At 41.5% G+C, this 14459-nt stretch overlaps 1 protein-coding gene across 1 annotated transcript in view; it reads right to left on the bottom strand.

Annotated features, from left to right (window-relative positions):
- The window catches only part of LOC309557273 (uncharacterized protein), a gene marked incomplete at its 5' end in the record, with an annotated part of 65475 nt that overhangs the window by 31479 nt on the left and 19537 nt on the right, over window positions 1-14459 (bottom strand). The window contains 1 exon segment of the mRNA XM_082259935.1: window positions 9038-9194. Coding sequence (XP_082116061.1) covers window positions 9038-9194 — 157 coding nt within the window.

The following is a 14459-nucleotide window of genomic DNA, read 5'->3' as shown; positions in this document are numbered from 1 at the left end:
AAGGTAGGAGTTTGGGTAGGTAGCACACTCGGATATACAGTAGTGTAAAAAATGGACTTTAAAAGAAAGGCCACATACAGCGCTTGCTAGCTGTAATTTAAATAAATGATATATACAGAGATTCCCAATAATGATAAACCAATTGCATGAATGACTCAATAAAATGAATAAATAAATTATTAATAAATTATGAATTCCACAGAAAAATCAATAATAAGTGAAAGGTGATTTGTGCTCAAATTATATCCCTTTGTGCATGAGTGGCTCTGACATAAATTAATATATATATATATAAAAAACAATTAATATATATATATATATATATATATATATATATATATATATATATATATATATATATATATATATATATATATAAAACAATGCATTATTGCATTCTGTGGTATACGAAAAATTACAATGAAAAAAAAAATATAGAACAGTCCAATATAAGGTAGTGACTTTGTGCTCAAAAATTATAGTCCTTAGTGAGAGTGATTCTTCACAATAGGAAAGTGCAAATGCTGTCACTTGATTGGCTACGGTGTCGATTCCTTCTCCCAAATGAATGAAAGAATTGGATCACTTACCGGATACAGTGGGTCTCATATGCCATATGACATTAAGATCATTCACGCTTTGGTGGCCTCCTGGGCCAAAAAGGTTCCCCTTTGGACGGTCCTGTGGACTAGTAAAGCTCCTCCGGACTCTGGGGTATACCAACTCAGTGTTATAAGAAGGAGAAGAAAGAAAGCTCCAAATAGCGTAATAAAGTCAATAATTACGTTTATTACCCTTACATAGGGTGCCGAACATCAACGCAAGCACACTCGGATAGCCAGGAACTCAGCGCAGGTAGCAAACTCAGTTAGGAAGGAAGCCAGAGATTGGTACACAGGTGGAAAGCAGGCTGAATAATAGGCTGATACAGGGCTCAGCAGCTAACTTGAACTAGTGTTGCTTGGACAATGAGGCGGGAGCTGCACTGAGTTTAAAAAGACAAGCCAAAAGAAGTAAGCCTTTCTGATTGGCTGCACCATGAATGAGAGACAGATAGCTAGGCTGGGCAGGAACTAGCTGTGTAGCTGATTATATTAATCAGCAGGTGAGACTGACTGATGCCTATAGCAGTTCTGTTCAGAAACAAAGTAAGAACATTGCGCATGTGTAATAACAAGAACCAATACACCAAGGAGCAAACTTCAGAGATGACACTTTGAGTCTAATGTTCTTAGTAGAGAGCCAAACTCTTTCTTCAGGTTGGAGAGGAGGTGGTTTGCAACTGCATTGATCCTAAAAGACCTTTAATTTGTTGGTGGTGGCTGCTTGGAGTAAGCTTTATACTTCAGACCAGATGGAATTAAAATACTTTTGACAAACTGTAAAGAATGGGGTCACCAGAAGATGTTCAAAACAGATGTTCAGTTCTTGCAGGGATTGCAGCCCACTGGTTAGTTTTCTGGGTTTCAAGTTACTGGAAAATACTCTGGATTTATTTGTCTGTAGGCACTAAACCATTGGCAGTGTCCACTGCCCGAGCAAACTGTCAAGGCAGCAGATTAGGAATAAATGTGACCTATGGGCAGGGTGGCACCAGAAATTAGATCAGTTGGGAAAATTAAAATTGTCTGTGGGGAGGGGTACCTTAGCAAATTTCTTACAAAAATAGGCCCTAAACTTGCTGTACATAGGATGGAGGGAGGCGAGTCAAAGCTTCTTGCCAGGAGAAACTTTGTACAAAAACTGAAACAATAGGAAACCCAGGCCAAAACTTGCGCAACTGCCCAATCAATATAAGGAGAATAAAGTTGGAGCCAGGGAAGGCCCAACACGATTGGGGTTGAGGCTTTAGTTAAACAAGGAAGAATATCAATTTGCAGTGGAGTACCCCATAGGACAGGTCTGAAAGTGAATTGGCTCCCCTGCAAGGATGGTGCTATTAGAAGCCAAGACCGAAAGAGGAGAGAGAAGAGGTGATAGTGTAAACTTTAGGGATGTCACTGTTAGATGCCCACCACTGCCTTAGCACTCCATACCAGTCTGAGTACACGTTATTTATTACCACACTTTGGACACGCCCTGTAACAATTTTTTTATCCAACAACAAATCCTATGGTCCACGCCTACAGACCTCACTTTGTAGATTAAGCATCTATGGGAGACTATATCAAATGCTTTTGCAAAATCTAGATACACCACATCCACAGGCCTTCCCCTATCTAGATGACAGCTCACTTCCTTGTAGAATAGTAATGGATTGGTTTGGCAAGAACAACCTTTTGTAAAACCACACTGATTACTACTAATGATACAGTTTTTATCAGCAAATTCTTGGATACAGTCCCTTATCATCCCCTCCAATAGTTTACATACTATCAATGTTAGACTGAAAGGCCTATCGTTTCCAGGAGTATCTCTGCCCTTTTTTGAATATTGATATTAGTTTGGCCCTTTGCCAATCAACTGGTACCATTTCTGTCAGGATGCTTTCCATAAAAATTAGGAATAACGGCCGGTATATAACATAAGTTCTTTGAGGACTTTCAGGTGTAAGCCATCCAATCCTGGTGATTTATTTGTCTTAAAGGATAACTCCAGTCAAAAATGTTTTTTTTCCTAATAATAGTATGTTAAATATCTTTATCTTTGATATTATTTGTTTTCTGGCATGCTGCTTGTGTAGCTTAGGAAATCTTATGCAATGTAGACAAACAGCTTCTTCACCGACAACGCTATCTTGCTTTATCTGAATTTGCTAAGCTGACTTTAACTTCCTGAAAAGGTTGTTGGCCTTTCTTAGACGGGCATGCCTAGTCCTTCCCAGCCCCATCCCCATCCCATACAGATCATGATCTCCTCCTGTCTATATAGCCTCGTTTAGGCTAGCAGCTTCTCCTGAGAGAGAGGGAGAGAACAGGCTTTGGAAGTAGTTTATGTTCACTCTTCATGGTTCCAGCAGCATTGTTTGGAGTTGAACTATTTGAAACATAACCACTAGGCTAGAGTGCGAATTTGGAGTGCGACCTTGAGTGCAGCTTTGATCCAACTTTACACTCTCTAGATCAAAGTTGCATCAAAAGTTGCATCAAAGTAGCGCAGGTTCCTTTTTAAAGTCGATTATTATTAAAGTTGCATAGATTGGAACTAGTGCAATTTAAATAAATCAGCTGTGACTTGTCATGCAACTTTGTGTGTCCAAAATCGCATGAAAAGTCGCACTAGTGGAAACTGAGCTTTAATCTACATTTCCACTATTGTGACCCAAAATAGAATAAAATAGAATGCAAATGTTGATGCGACTTTGATCCAACTTTACTTACCCTGGATCAAAGTTGCATCAAAAGTTGCATCAAAGTAGCGCAGGAATCTTTTCAAAGTCGCATAGATTGGAATGGGTGCCGCTGAAATCAATGGGCTGTGACTTGTCATGCAACTTTGTGTCCAAAGTCACATGACAAGTCACACTAGTGAAAACGTAGACTTAGTGCGACTTTGATGCGACTTTGATCCAACTTTACATTCTCTAGATCAAAGTCGCATCAAAAGTTGCATCAAAGTAGTGCAATTCCTTTTCAAAGTTGCTGACTTTCAAAGTCGCATCGATTGGATTGTGTGCCATTGAAATCAATAAGCTGCGACTTGTCATGTGACTTTGTGTGTCCAAAGTCGCATGACAAGTCGCACTAGTGTAAACGTAGACTTCGTGTGGTTGCCTGTGCTATTCCTTAAATGCATAGTGATCATTGTAGTGTTGTGAGCTGAGACCCCAGAGCAATCCCCCCCCTGTGTCCTGTGTGAATTGTTTCTTCATTTTCTCATGAATTAGGATGTACAATGCATCCTCACTGATGAGAGAAACTGGGCGGGAACCTATGATCAGCTCCTCCCATTCTGTATGCGCCCACTGGCTAGAAAGGAACAGTGTCTCTCCCTGGAAGTGATGTCACTAGCTTTCAGTAACCACACCCACTTGCTGCTCTTGGACTCAGAAGGAAGAGGGATTAAAGTCATGTGACAGCACTGAATACTGCAAAATAAAGGGAGAAAAACTGGGATATTTTCATTTTGACACATTAGGCTGAACTCTGCTCACATTAATGATTGCAGGGGAGAATTTAAGGTATTAGGCTGTACTTCCACTTTAAGCTTTTCCAGTCTTTTCTGGACATTGGCTTCTGTTAGCCACAAGGTTACATCCTGTGATGTGTTACTAACAGTACACTCAATGTTGTAATATCCCTCCTTTTCCTGTGCAAAAACTGAGGAGAAGATATAATTTAGTACAGTTGCCTTTTCCTTGCCACCTGTAACAAACCTCCCCTGATCATCCTTTATAGGGCCTAGGTGCTCTGACCTCGCCTTTTTTATTGCTATTATATTTTAAAAATGTATTGGGATTTTTTATTTACTATTATTTTCTATGTGTCTCTCATAATCTTTTTTAGTCCCCCTGATTGTGTTCTTAGACTTATTTCATTCCTTGTAGTTTTGGAATGCTGACAATGACCCCTCCACTTTATAGTTTTTAACCACTTAAGGACCAAGCCTATTTCTGACATTTGTTGTTTACAAGTTATAATCAGTATTTTTTGCTAGAAAATTACTTAGAACCCCCAAACATTACATATATATTTTTTTATCAGGGACCCTAGAGAATAAATTTGTTGCAATCATTTATGTCGCACCATATTTGCGAAGCGGTCTTACAAACACAATTTGTTTGGAAAAAATATACATTTTTGAATAAAAAATAAGAAAGCAGTAAAGTTAGCTCAATTTTTTTCTATAATGTGAAAGATAACGTTAAGCCAAGTAAATTGATACCTAACATGTCATGCTTCTAAATTGCGCACACTCGTGGAATGACGACAAATATTGGTACTTAGAAATCTCCATAGGCGACGCTTTCAATTTTTTTACAGGTTACCAGTTTAGAGTTACAGAGGAGGTCTAGAGCTGGAATTATTGCTCTCACTCTAACGATCACGGCGATACCTCACATGTGTGGTTTAAACTCCGTTTACATATGTGGGTGCAACTTGCATTTGCGTTCGCTTCTGCCCGTGAGCTCGAAGGGATGGGGCGCTTTAGATTTTATTTTTTTTCTTATTTATTTTATGTAAACATCCCTTGTAATAGAAATAAGCAGGGCAGGTCCTCTTTAATGTGAGATCTGGGAACACAAAGACCTCAGATCTCACATCTTAAAAGCAAAAAAAAAAAAATTAATTAAAAAAAAAAAAAAAAAGGCCCTTTAAGACCGTTGGGCGGAAGCGACGTATGACGTTGCTCAGGTCCTCCAAGTCCATAGAGTCGAGTGGGGGCCATCTTGCCCTCACTTGACTTCTGCCTGGGACCCGAAAGGACCAGATAGTTTTCCCTGCTACCAACAGCTCCAGTAAGCTGGGAAAATGACCAGGAAGCGGCGAGAGGGGGGAGGTGCACCTCTCCCGCCACTCATAAAAGTGATCCCGCAGCAAATCCATGCTGGGATCACTTTTATCTGAAAGATGACCGCTGTCCGTAAAGAGGAATACCGGGGTTGTGGCAGATATCTGCTGCCATAACACCGATATTTAACGTCAAAGTAAAGACATAAATACGCCGCAAGCGTTCCGGAAGTGGCTAAAGGCCATTTTTATTATCTTTAATATGACTTTTTTCATTATTGTTTAGCCACCCAGGTTTAACTTTCTTTCTTCTATAATTATTGACCATTTAAATGCACTCGATGATACCTTTATTTATTATGTTCCTAAAGCACTCCCATTTTCCTCAGTGTTCAGTGTTTCTAGGATTTGATCCCATTTAATATTTTGTAGTATTGAGCGCAGTTTAGAAAAGTTAGCCCTTTTAAAGTTTGGTGTTCTTGTAATACCCTTATGCCTCCTTTTCCTATGATTTATTCCCCATAGGTTGGAGGGAAGTGGATAGAGAATGACTTGGAAAGCAAGTCCTCTCCAGGGAGCTTTCTTGAAAACAAATTTTTATCTGAGTACATATAAATATTAACTTCTGTTTCTGGAAAACCTATCCTTGATTTTATCCTTAAGGCACTAATCACTAATAGGCAGCAATCAAGGACTCGTTTCAATTTAACTCTCCCATGCTGATGTAAAACTGAAAAGTGTATTGTCCTAAAATGGTGGATCCCTGATGGAAATGTAAGGGAACATTAGATGTAGTTCATCCCAAGTCCTCAAAAATTGAGCAAGTTTGAGATGTGTGAGGTTATCAGATCATTCTTCTCCCAAAGTGGATTAAGATTGAAAGTGAATGGTACATTCATTTATGAACCTCCTGCAGCTCTTAAAGTCACTTGAATAGCATGGAAGAGTGGTTAAATGCAAGGAAGGACTGACTGCATCTGAAGTTTGAACATCTTCAGGTTAAAGTGCTGCTTCAGGTTGTAATGTTCAAAACAAGTTTTCAGTTTTTGCAGGAATTGCATCACATTGCCTTTCTGAGCTTTAAGTGCTCTGGATTTGTTAATCTGGAGGCAGTGAGTGGACCCTCTAGCTACACTGTAAGGGATACCCCATGGAGAGATGATAGGTTCTGCCAAGAAGTGTAGGCTGACCGCTGGTTCACAGTAAAGCGGGGCACCACTGGCAGATGGGGTCTAGAAGTAGGATCAAGACTCACAGAAAAAGGTGAGAGCCGGTAATGTGGTGTCCAATGCCCAGCCAGTATTCACCAGAGCTACTGACAGTAGAGATAGATTTCATTGTGTGCGGACCATAGGTCACAACTGTGCTGACCATAGGTCTGAATCAGGGAGCTGCACTACAGTGACAGTCCAGAGGATAGAGCTACTTGCGGACGCTGTACGGAAGATAGCAGTTCGGGTCCAGTAGTGGAAGCGGGTAACCAAGAATCAAGCCAAGGGTCAAGACAAATAGTAAATTTGGATAGATAGAAATGAAGCCGAGGATCCAGGCAGGCAGCAGACTCAAATAGCCAGGAGCAAAGCCAAGGGTCAAGACAGGTAGCAGGAAGTTGGATGTTGAGACACAGGAATTAATAGTGGAAAACTGACTGGATAGCAGGCAGGTACAGGGTTTGGCAGCTAGCTTTCAAAAGCATTGCTCCGGTAGGGAACTTGGAGCTGCACTGAGTTTAAATAGACAAGGCAAGAAAAGTAGAAACACAGAAGCGTGATAACAGAAAAAAACACCAAGTGGTCCATCAAGTCTGCCCCATTTTCTTTAGTTAAATCATTTTTACTTAATCATTTTTATTTTTGTCCCAAGCATGTTTGAATCCACTTATTGTTGACAGACTCATTATCTCTGCTGGAAGTCTATTCCAATCATCAACTATTCTTTCGGTAAAATAATACTTTCTAAGATTAGTGTTTCCTCCTTCTAGTTTGAGGTCATGTCCCCGTGTTCTTTATCTTAGCTTTATAATAAAAATACTGCCCTTCTGAACCCACATTCACATCCTTATTATATTTAAAGGTTTCTTTCCTGAAGACACTACATATTATGTTCCAGAAGTTTCTCCTGATATGTTTGTCCCCCAGAGCTTTTATCATTTTTGTCTCTGGACTTGTGGAGTCTGTCTCTGAACTCGTTCTATCCTATCAAAATCTTTTGTAAGTAAATTTTCCAGAACTAGACACAGTGGGGTTTATTTTAATAAAACTGGAGAGTGCAAACCTGGTGCAGCTGTGCATGGTAGCAAATTAAGCTTCTAACTTCAGCTTGTTCAATTCAGTTTGACAAAAAAAAACTGATCGGTTTCTGTGGGCGGAGCTACACCAGATTTTGCACTATCCAGTTTTAGTAAATCAACCCAGTATTCTAAATGAGGTCTAACCAAAGACCTATGCAGAGGAGTCCGGATCTCAGTTCTCCTGCTGGTGCTCCCTCTCAGTGGTCTTCAAACTATGGCCCTCCAGTTGTTCAGAAACTACAATTCCCATCATGCCTAGTCATGTCTGTGAATGTCAGAGTTTTACAATGCCTCATGGGATGTGTAGTTCTGCAACAGCTGGAGGGCCGTAGTTTGAGGATCCCTGCGAGATACACCTTAGAATTCTATACCTTTTCCCACTGCCTGACCACACTTCTTTCTCATTTTGTAATCATCTGAAAATTCTGCAAGCATCTGAAAGCAGAAAGTAAACCATTTTGTTTGTCTGCAGGATGACTGCAGGGACTAGCCATTTAGCTGAATCAGCAGATTAGTCTGGCCAGCACCTATAGCAGTCCGGTGCTGAACAAAGCAAGAATATAACGCATGTTGTGGAACTATAAGAACCAGAACATCTTTGCATAATAGAGCCGTGTAACATATTGCCTTGCTGGCTGGTCTGTAGGACTACAATTAAAAAAATAAATATTTTTTTTCTCTCTAGAGAGTTTATTATTCTGATCACAACCATATTTACATCTCATAAGCCTAAAGGCACATAAAATACCCTCTTTTTTACACCCCCACAGGGTAAATTGCCTGACTGAATACATTTAAACGGGCTAATAAATGACTGAATTTGAAATAGTCTGGTCTGAAATAAAAAAAAAGATTGTTTTTTAATTAGATTTACTAACTTGAGTCACTGAGGTTTTTATAAACTTAAATATTGCATATTGTCTGTGGAGGATATCTGAGGTAGCCTGTCAGGTCACTACAGAAGATGCCTGCCATATGTATAAATTGCAGCTTGGGACATTGGTTTGCAGTGACCGGTGAACCTCTGAGGGAGTCCTTTGTTGTTGTACAGTACACAGACCTCTCTTTAATCGCTAGCTGGCACCTGTGGTGATATGTAGCACATCTGTTGTTGTGGACACATGCCTGTGGCTGGATAGAGAAAGAATGAGATTTAAGAATTCTTTCTGCTAAACGTGCATGGTGCTGGTTTTCTGAAGTTGTCCGTTTTGTTCAATTGTGCCATATTCAGTTATTTCCAGTATAAAATGTAAAGTTTGATCAAGCAAGCATGTGTTATGTAAGGTTTGGCTTTGATTAACATAATCCATAATTCAAACAAGACAATAATGATAGAGTGTATTTAAAAAAAAAATACCTTGTAGCTATTGCAGGGCCTTGAAAGCCAAGTTGGCGACACACGACTTTGGCATGCTTGTTGCTCCAATACTTAGGACATATGTTTCCTCGAAATCCCTGGTAGTCCACTTCAACTATTCCTTCCAAGCTATTTTTTCCTCCAACCAGGCGAATACCTTATAAAAATATTAACTGTTTAAAAAGTCTAAGGATACCAACACATTGATGGAGGGTGATGATGAGTTTTTTTAAATACCTGTACTTTGTCCACTCAATTTGAAACAAATGTATTATTAGAGAGTTACTTAAAAAAGTTGTTTAAACTCAAACTGTTTATCTTGAATATTTTATCAGAGAATATAAAATAAAATCTGTGTATAGGTGCTGCCATCTTGCTTCTCAGGAAACAAAGCAGGGGGCATAGGTTTCTGTCAAAGGGATCTTTATTACAAGATTCTGATTGATTTGTGTTGTATATGCCTATGTTCAGTAACCAACACTACTCCTTCTCATGAAACTATGCCTTTGGTCAAGACTTCAGTGAACATACAATAAAGAGAAGTTTAAAAAAAAAAAAACTTCAGTGAACATCCCAGGCATTATATATTGCAGCAGTTGTAATAAGTGGAACTACCTTCAACTTTGGCAATAGGCCAGATTTGCATAAAACGTAACCACTTTAATACAGGGCACTTCCCTCCCTTCCCGCCCAGGCCAATTTTCCCCTTTTAGCGCTGTTGCATTTTGAATGACAATTGCGCGGTCATGCAACACTGTACTTACACCAAATTTATATCATTTTCCCCCCACAAATAGAGCTTTCTTTTGGTGGTATTTGATCACCTGTGCGATTTTTACTTTTTGCTAAACAAATAAAATAAGACAGAAAAGTTTGAAAAAAAAAAAAAGTTTTTTTGTTTATGTTATACAATTTTGTAAATAAATATGTTTTTTCCTGCACTGATGAGCACTCATGAGACTGCACTGATGAGGAGGCAATGATGGGGTGGCACTGATGGGGTGGCACTGATGGGGTGGCACTGATAGGCGGCACTGATAGGCACTGATATGTGGCACTGATAGGTAGCACTGATATGCAGCATTGGTGGGCACTGATAGGCGGCACTGCTGGGCACTGATAGGCGGCATTGATGGGCACTGATAGGCGGCACTGACGGGCACTGATAGGTGGCACTGACGGGCACTAATGGGCACTGATAGGCAGCACTGGTGGGCACTGATGGGCACTGATGGGCGGCACTGATCGGCACTGACGGGCGGCACTGATGGGCACTAATGGGCACTGATAGGCGGCACTGGTGGGCAATAATGGGCACTGGTGGGCGACACTAAAGGATGGCAATGATGGGCACTTGTGGGCAGCACTGATAGGGAGGACACTGGTGGGCATCACTGATGGGGAGGGCAATGGGGGGCTCCCTGAGCCCTGATTGCCATCCCTGGTGGCCATAGTGGGCATCCCTGGGGTCATAGTGGGCATCCCTGGGGTCATAGTGGGCATCCCTGGTGGTTCTAGTGGCATCCCCCCCGAGGGTCTGCACTGGTAATCAATGATCTGATTACCAGTGCCGACCCCCCCCCTGTCAGGGGAGCCGCCGATCGGCGCTCCTTTACTCGTGCCTGTCAGGCACAAACTAAGGAAAGCCGATCAACGGCTGTTCCTGTTTTACTATGTGACCAGCCGTGATTGGACACGGCTGATCACATGGTAAAGAGCCTCCGTCAGAGGCTCTTTACCGAGATCGGAGGTGCAGGGTGTCAGACTGACACCTCGCATCACCGATTGCAGCTCTGCGCGCCCCCGGGGGGCGCCCAGAGCGGTGTTATCCTGCCGCCGTCATATGACGTCCGGTCATGGTTAACTCAACCACATTCCCGCCGTCATTTTGTAATAGGGCGGGCGGGAAGTGGTTAATGAGGAGCTTATTCACCAAACAGGCTTCATATTCTTTTGGTTTAGTATATGTACTTTAAACTGACAGGTGTATGCAGGATCAGGTATCGATGTACAGTTAACTTAATTGAAGAGCAAAATCCTCTATAGTGTAGTAGGTTACATCCTTTATGTACTGTAATATAGATAATAATATTAAATTTCAGAAAACAACACATTACCTTTGTTTGGACTAATCTAAACAATAAACATTATATTTGATGAATTGCTGTGGGCAATGTCAGTCTGTAAAGTTGAATTTTACATGCCATTAAAACTAGGGATAAACCGATTATCGGCAAGGCCGATATATCGGCGGCCGATATGCACTTTATCCAATATATCGGTATCTGCCCCGGAACTGGCCAATATTGCTGATATTTTTGTGACGTCATTCTGCCTTGTTAGGCCGCCTCCCTCGCCCTGAACAGCCTCGTTTGGAGTCAGGACTAGTCTCGCAGGAGTATATCACAGCCATACATCCACCCACCCACCCACAGCAGCCCGGTGCCAGCCAGCCACCCACATCCACAGGCCCTGTACCAGCCAGCCACAGGCACTGTACCAGGGAGCCACCCACCTACCATAGGGTGCCAGCCAGCCAGCCACCCACCACAGGGTGCCAGACAGCCAGCCACCCACCACAGGGTGCCAGCCAGCCACCCATCCACCACAGGGTGCCAGCCAGCCACCCACCACAGGGTGCCAGCCAGCCAGCCATCCACCACAGGGTGCCAGCAAGCCAGGTACCCACCACAGGGTGCCAGACAGCCAGCCACCCACCACAGGGTGCCAGCAAGCCAGCCATTAAGCATTAAACAAAAATTAATATGTTCAGTACCAAATTTGTGTCAAAAATTGTCTTTATTTTTCAAAACTTTAAATGTACAAAATATCGGCCCATATCGGCCGATACCTATACATTGTGACCAAAATATCGGTATCGGCCCTGAAAAAACCACATCGATCAATCCCTAATTAAAACCTGTCCTGCTGATTCAACAGGAAGTGAGTGGAAATCTCTCAAAAGGGAAGGGAATTTTCCTCCTATAAAGCTGTCACTGCAACAGGTTTCTATTTGGGTACCTTTTCCCTCTATTGCTGTTCCTATGACAGTCATTTTTCGTTGGATCACTTTTTGCCCAGTTATAATAATTATCTGGATATATGGGGAGGACACCTCAGTCAGAAAGGACGCAAACTGAGATAAAATCTATTATTTGCAAAGTGAAGAGAATTCCCTTCTAGACAGTTGTCATTGGAAAAGTTGGAAGATTTACCCTCATTGTTCTGCTTCGTGTTATTGAACTGTTGTATAACACTAGTCAGACAGCTTAACAATAATTCAGAAGTCAAGAAACGTGAGACATCGGATCTGTATGTATTCTTTTTTCTGAATAACTTTGTAAAACTACAACATAAGCATAAACAAAACATATGTGTCAGTACATTAAACATTATACAGCAGCCTCATTCCATCAGTGGATGTACTTACAGACAATTCTCTGATTAGTCCTGGAATAGATAAGAGCTCTTCTGAATGCTGTCAGGAATAGTTATGAAATGGAGGAAATACAGTTCCAGGTTAAAGGTTACTGCCCTTCCCTCTGAGGGGAATACCTTTTCCTGTCAAGCTCTAGCAAATATACTTCCAGGTTAAAGGTTACAGCCTCTTCCTATGATGGAAAACATTACTTCCTATAAGCTCTGGCAAATAATAACTATAATAACTCTGACCACTAGATGGCAGCAAAATCAACAACATTGCAGTATAATCTGCAACAGCACTGACCAATATGGGCAGAACACTCCCTGTCTGGCATAATTTATTATGTCACTACCCAAACAATTACTGCTATGCAGAAAAAACATAAACAGGTAAATGGAATCCTACTTAGTCTGAGATCAAAACTATAATGTCAGTTATAGGTCTGAGATAAATTCTGGCAGTCTCATTTTTTACAATCTTGACCTCTACCTTTCTAACCTTGCAATCCCTGCTAGGTAGAACATTGACAATAAGTCCTATGGGCCACTCGTTTCTGCTCTCTTGGCTGTCCTTCAACAGAACAACATCACCCACTTTTACATTTGGGCGATCCTCAGTCCATTTTCTGCGGCGTTGCAGGTTTGACAGATACTCTCTCTTCCATCTTTTCCAAAAGGTGTCTGCCAAGCATTGTACTTGCTTCCATTGTTTCACATGGACTTGGGTTGTACTTATGGTTCCAGATGGAGCAGACAAAGAGTTCACCTTTTGAGTCAACAACATTGCTGGGGTAAGGACCATAGGTGTATCTGGGTCGGAGGACCATATAGAGTTCTGAAGGCATACTGGTTGAATAGGTCTAGTGGCATAATCTGCAGGGTTTTGCTCTGTAGATACAAAGAACCACTGATCTGGGTGAGTAGATTGCCTGATTCTATTCACTCTGTTGGAGACGTACAGATAGAACCTCCTAGTGGTGTTGCAAATGTACCCTAGGACAGTCTTGCTATCGGTGAAGAATTTCACAGCATCAAAGTCAGTGTCTATTTCATCTGTGATTAGCTCAGACATTTCGACTGCAAGTACAGCAGCACACAACTCTAAACGAGGAATAGTGTGGGCTGGTTTAGGGCTTAATTTGGACTTTCCCATGACAAATCCAACATGACACACATTTTCTGTATCAACTACTTTCAAGTAAGCTACTGCACCTATAGCTGTGGTGGATGCATCTGAAAAGATACACAGTTCCTTCCTGCAAGCTGATGATAGAGATACGGGCACATAGCATCTGGCTATCTTTAGGTGCTCTAACGTTTGCAAGGATTCTGTCCATTTTACCCACTCACTTAGTCTCTCCTGTGGAAGCAATGCATCCCATTCACTTTTCCCAGATGACAGTTCCCGAACTAGGGCCTTACCTCTTATTGTCACAGGCGATACAAACCCTAGGGGATCATAGAGGCTATTTACAGTAGATAGAATGCCTCTACGTGTAAAAGGCTTTTCCTCTGAGGAAACTCTGAAAACAAAACTATCTGATTCTAGATCCCAACTGAGGCCTAGGCTTTTCTGCAGGGGAAGAGTGTCTGTACCCAGGCAAAGATCTTTAAGGTCCTTAGCTCTGTCTGCTACAGGGAAGGCTTCCATTACTTCTTGGCTGTTGGAAGCAATTTTATGAAGACACAGGTTGGATTCTGCCAGCATTTGCTTTGCTTTACTGAGGATGGAAATTGCATCTTCAGGTGTGCTAGCAGAAGCGAGTCCATCATCTACATAGAAATGTCTCAATACAAAGTGTTTGGCTTCTTGTCCATAGCGCTCTGCATCTTTCTGGGCAGCTTTTTGCATGCAGTATATAGCGACAGAAGGAGATGGGCTATTGCCAAATACGTGCACTTTCATTCTGTACTCGACAATTTCTTTGTCTATATCATTGTCTTTGTACCAGAGAAAACGTAGAAAGTCTCTGTGGTCTTCTCTGACAAGAAAACAATA

Source organism: Pelophylax lessonae, assembly GCF_965119305.1.
Source record: "Pelophylax lessonae genome assembly, chromosome: 5".
In the NCBI taxonomy this organism is placed as follows: Eukaryota; Metazoa; Chordata; class Amphibia; order Anura; family Ranidae; genus Pelophylax; species Pelophylax lessonae.
This window is presented reverse-complemented; position numbering and strand designations above follow the sequence as displayed.